At 47.6% G+C, this 4,692-nt stretch overlaps 1 protein-coding gene across 1 annotated transcript; it reads right to left on the bottom strand.

Moving 5' to 3' along the window:
- Positions 1 to 785: 785 nt before the first annotated feature.
- LOC113992627 (butyrophilin subfamily 3 member A2-like) lies at positions 786 to 4,042 on the bottom strand. Its single transcript, XM_039391377.1, has 9 exons — positions 3,918 to 4,042; positions 3,177 to 3,239; positions 2,603 to 2,872; positions 2,328 to 2,426; positions 2,138 to 2,164; positions 1,913 to 1,939; positions 1,624 to 1,650; positions 1,473 to 1,499; positions 786 to 966 (listed from the first exon to the last, which is right to left on the bottom strand). Exons 2-9 carry the CDS (start codon positions 3,235 to 3,237, stop codon positions 827 to 829), a joined length of 678 nt encoding a protein of 225 aa, XP_039247311.1. The 5' UTR covers positions 3,238 to 3,239; positions 3,918 to 4,042; the 3' UTR covers positions 786 to 826.
- Positions 4,043 to 4,692: the final 650 nt, after the last annotated feature.

The raw sequence follows: 4,692 nt of genomic DNA, 5'->3' as shown, positions 1-4,692 counted from the left end.
GAAGGGGAAGGGGAAGGAAGGGGAAGGGGAAGGGAAGGGGAAGGGGAAGGGAAGGGGAAGGGGAAGGGGAAGGGAAGGGGAAGGGGAAGGGGAAGAGGAAGGGGAAGGGGAAGGGGAAGGGAAGGGAAGGGAAGGGGAAGGGGAAGACCCTGACTCACCCGCGTTGCTCTGGGCACGTCTGAAATCTGCAGGGAAATGAACGACTAATTAACGCTAATTGATTAATTACCCGGCAGCAGCTCATTTGCATAACTGGGGGGCGGGGTTTGGGAATTCGAGGGTCGGGACCAACTCACCCAGTTGGGCCTGGATTTGTTCTGGAAGGAGAGAAATTCCGTCACCGTCCTGCTGGAAAAGGGGCACCTGGGCTGGGTGGGGCACCTGTGACACCTGAGCCAGGTGTGTCACCAGTGTCACCTGTGTCACCTGTCCCAGGTGTGTCACCTGTCCCCTGTGTCACCTGTCCCAGGTGTGTCACCTGTCACCTGTGTCTCCTGTCCCAGGTGTGTCACCTGTCACCTGTGTCACCTGTCCCAGGTGTGTCACCTGTGTCACCTGTCCCAGGTGTGTCACCTGTCCCAGGTGTGTCACCTGTGTCACCTGTCCCAGGTGTGTCACCTGTCCCAGGTGTGTCACCTGTCACCTGTGTCACCTGTGTCACCTGTCCCAGGTGTGTCACCTGTGTCACCTGTCACCTGTGTCACCTGTCTCAGGTGTGTCACCTGTCCCAGGTGTGTCACCAGTGTCACCTGTCCCAGGTGTGTCACCTGTCCCAGGTGTGTCACCAGTGTCACCTGTCCCAGGTGTGTCACCTGTCCCAGGTGTGTCACCAGCCCCAGCCCTCAAAGCGGCCCCAATTTTCCCCCGAAAGTGCTTTTTTTTCCGGAGCCCCAAAAACCCAAAATTCCCGAAATTCCCCAAGCTGTGGAATTTTCTCACCGATTTTTGTTGTCATCTCCTGGTTTTCTACAGGGAAAGAATAGGAAATCAGGATTTGGGAAGGGGAAAGGAGGGGAATTCTGGGAATTTGGGGGTGGAAAGGTTAAAAGATATAGAAATATATTTTAAGTTATGTGTATTACATATAAAAATACACGAAATCATATTTAATATATTAAAATGTATTAAAATAGATTACATTTTAAATACGATATAAAAATATATTTCAAATATTCTATAATACATCTAAAATACATGAAAATATATATTTTTATATCTAGTGACTTGATATAAAAATATATTATTAATAGTTAATATTAATAAATATAACCATTATTAATAATGAAATAATTATTAATTATTAAATATTAATAATTACAAAATCAATATATAATTACTGTTAACAGTGTTAATAAATTAATAATAATATAATTTATATTCTTAAATAATTGAAATAATTCTAATTCTACCTACGATACATATTATTATATAAAATGTGATTAATTCTGGAGGAATAATCCAGGATTTTTTACCCTTCTGGAATTTTTCCTGCACTTCCTCTGGAAGACAAAGGGAGAAAATGAGGAAAATGGAGGGAAATTCAGGACACCCCCCCCCAAGTCTATGAAATCATCAGAAATAATCTCAGTCTAACAAACCCTCAGTCCCGAGCTCAGCCCTTACCCAGCTCCATCTTGAATTCCTCGATGTCTGAAAGGAATCAGGTTCAAATATTAAAAATCACATTTTTTTCCCTTTTTTGTCCCCTTTTCCCCCCAAATACACCAAATTTTTCCCATTTTTCCGACACTTTCACCAGTTTTTTTTTTTAACAGTCGCTGATTTCGCAGGTTCAGGTTAATTTTAATTTGATTTTCTCGCTGGATTTGATTCATTTTTTTTTTTTAATTTGTTAAAGAAATTTGAAGACAGAAATCACCAAGAAAAAAAATCACTTTTTTTTTCCACTCACCCTCCTGAATTTGCTTCTGGGCGTTTTCTGGGAAAAGAGGAACATTTTGGAGCACAAAAAAATTAATTTTTAAATTAATTTAAAAGTTTAATTATAAATTTAATTAATTAATTTAAAAATCAGTTTTAAGGACTGTTTTCCGCTTCTTTTTTTTTTATTTATTTATTTTCATGTTTTATTTCTATTTTTAATTAGTTAATTAGTTGAATGAACGGTTTGACTCACTTTCCTGATCCGTCGCCTTTTGGTTGCCTGTGGGAAAGCAGGGAAAGGGGAATGTTGGTTAACTCGGGAGTTTTCCAAGGAAGGTTTTCCTGGGAAGGGGAAAAAGGGGGGAAAAGGGGGGAAAAAGGGGGGAAATGGGAAAAGGGAAAAAAGGGGGGAAAGGGAAAGAAAGGCTAAAAAGGGAACTTACTCCGGAGTTTATAAACAGCTGCCAGGAGCAGGAATATCCCAAGGAGCAGGAGCATCACAAAAGCCGGGAGCCAGAGGGAGACGGTCGGGAAGAAACTCTCTGGAAAACAATCCAGGGGCTCCGTTAGATGAGATTTTGGGGACACACCTGGAGCGGAGGGAATTTGGATCCCCAAACCTGGAATTTTGCATCCCTAGACCGGGAATTGATTGATTATCCCACTAAAAATTGGGATTCCCGGGACCAGCGGCACCAGATCCCCGTTTCCCCCTCACCCGCGATGACGACGGAGGATTCCGTGGATGTTTTCCCGAGGCTGTCGACGACCCTGCAGGACACGGCGTTCCCAGAGCCCGCTTTGAGGACGATGGAGCTCCCGGCATTCCCGGATGTGTCCGTGCTCAGGGCACTCCCGGTGATATTCCTGCCTTTCCCATCCATCCACAACACCTTGACTTCGGAAAAGAGCCGCTCCGAGAGGCACTTGAGGTGGATTCCGGAGTCTTCCAATCCATCCAGGACGAGCAGCGGGTCATGGACGCTCCCTATGGATGAGCAGGACACAGGAGCTCCAGAAGAATATCCTGATTTTCCCCCCTCTCCAAGGCAGCTGGAATTATTGGGATGAAGATTCCGGGTCCTTCTCGCCAGGTGGGAATAAAACAAAACGAGCCAAGGAATTCATCGGGAGCCAAAAATTCCTCCCCCCCAAAATCCAAAAATTAACTTCCCTGAGTTCCCCCGATGGAATCATTTGGAAGCTCAAATCCCAAAGAATTCCAGAAGCTCTCCGGGGATCCTCAGGGTCTTTTCCAAGCTCAACAAATCCATGAAATCCCATAAAATTACCTGTTGTGGGGTGGAGTCCAGAGAACGCGAGGAGGGGGACCATCCGGATCCAGGGCCCCATTCCTGCGGGGAAAGGAAAAATTCCAGGTGGGAATGGGAAATCCATGGGATTGGGTCCTCCTCCTGAGTTCTGGAGCAGCTGGATCTGCTCCAACAAACTGTTCCTGGTTTTTGGAAGTTGTTCTGTGGGTTCCTTTCCTGGATTTAGAGGGAATGGAAAAGGGAAAAAAGGAGGAAAGGGAGAAAAATGGGAAAGGGAGAAAAAAGGGGGAAAAAGGAAAAGGAGGGGAAAAAAGGGAAACCAGGGAAAACTCCCGGGAGTTCCCTTTTTGTAGGGCGTCCTTTTCCTCAGCGGCAATTCCCAGGAAAACGAGGCCATTCTGGAAACTTTGGGGGTTTTTTATCCACAGGTTTTTTTGGGATTTTTTCCCCATTTCGGCCCTTTTTCAATCTCTCCCCCCTCCCCCCATAACATCATGGTGCCAAAATTCCTTTAGCTTTCCCGAGGGAATAAAAGAGAATTCCCAAATATTTCAGGGCAAATCCCAAAATCCTGGGAAAGCAACGCAAGGGAAGGGGAAGCGACAGAAATCCTGTGGGAAAAAAAGGAGGAGGAAAAACTTGGGAGTTCCGGGAATTATAAATAAACAGAAAACGGGAATTTATGGGAAATATAAAATGGAAATGGGATAAAATTCCCTGAAAAAGGTGGGAAATCGCGTGGAAAAAGGAAAAAGCAACCTGGTTTTCCAGCAGCACCCGCAGGATCTCCAGAAAATCCCTCGGGATTGAAACCTGCCTGAGGCTGCGGAGGCTCCTGGGACCTTTGGAGCCAAAAAGGGAGGAAATTCCAGCGGTAAAACGGTTCCTGGTTTTCCAAAGGTCACCAGAGAGGAGAGTGGGAGGGAACAGAAGAGGGAATGGGGCAGGAATTTGTGGGATTTGGGGTGAAACCCCCCGGGATGAGGAAAAAGAAGCGTAAAGGGACCTTCGGAGAGTGGGAGTTTTCTGGGATTCAGACGAGTACAGCCCAGTTCAGACCAGTACAGCCCAGTACGCTCCCAGTGCGTCCCAGTGCCTTCCCGGTGCCTTCCCAGTCCCTCCCAGTATGGCCCAGTGCCTTCCCAGTCCCTCCCAGCATGGCCCAGTGCCTTCTCAGTACACCCCAGTATGGCCCAGTGCCTTCTCAGTACACCCCAGTATGGCCCAGTGCCTTCTCAGTACACCCCAGTATGGCCCAGTGCCTTTCCGTCCCCTCCCAGTGTGTCCCAGTCCCCTCCCAGTCCCGCCCCAGAACCCGCCCCGGAAGTGACGTCACCGCGCGCGATCGCGGCCGGAAGTGGCTCCGGGGGCGGCGGCGGCGCCGGGTCAGAAACTGGGAGAGACTGGGATGGACTGGGAGGGGATTGGGGGGGAGTGGGAGGGACTGAGAGAGACTGGGAGGGGATTGGGGGGGACTGGGAGAGACTGGGAGGGGATTGGGAGAAACTGGGACAGGACTGGAGTGTACTGGGAG

The sequence above is a fragment of the Pipra filicauda genome, unplaced genomic scaffold (genome assembly GCF_003945595.2).
Source record: "Pipra filicauda isolate LSUMZ 115617 unplaced genomic scaffold, ASM394559v2 scaffold950_size86934_pilon, whole genome shotgun sequence".
Lineage (NCBI taxonomy): Eukaryota > Metazoa > Chordata > Aves > Passeriformes > Pipridae > Pipra > Pipra filicauda.
The sequence above is the reverse complement of the archived record's forward strand: the minus strand, read 5'-3'. Positions and strand labels throughout refer to the sequence as shown.

Excerpts from the sequence above, each read along its gene's own strand:
- LOC113992627 (XM_039391377.1), bottom strand. The coding sequence starts at position 3,237 with ATGGGGCCCTGGATCCGGATGGTCCCCCTCCTCGCGTTCTCTGGACTC. Across the intron at positions 1,651-1,912 it reads CCAGAAGCAAATTCAGGAGG|ACATCGAGGAATTCAAGATG; the intron begins GTGAGTGGAAAA and ends GATTCCTTTCAG. Across the intron at positions 967-1,472 it reads GCAGGAAAAATTCCAGAAGG|AAAACCAGGAGATGACAACA; the intron begins GTAAAAAATCCT and ends CTTTCCCTGTAG.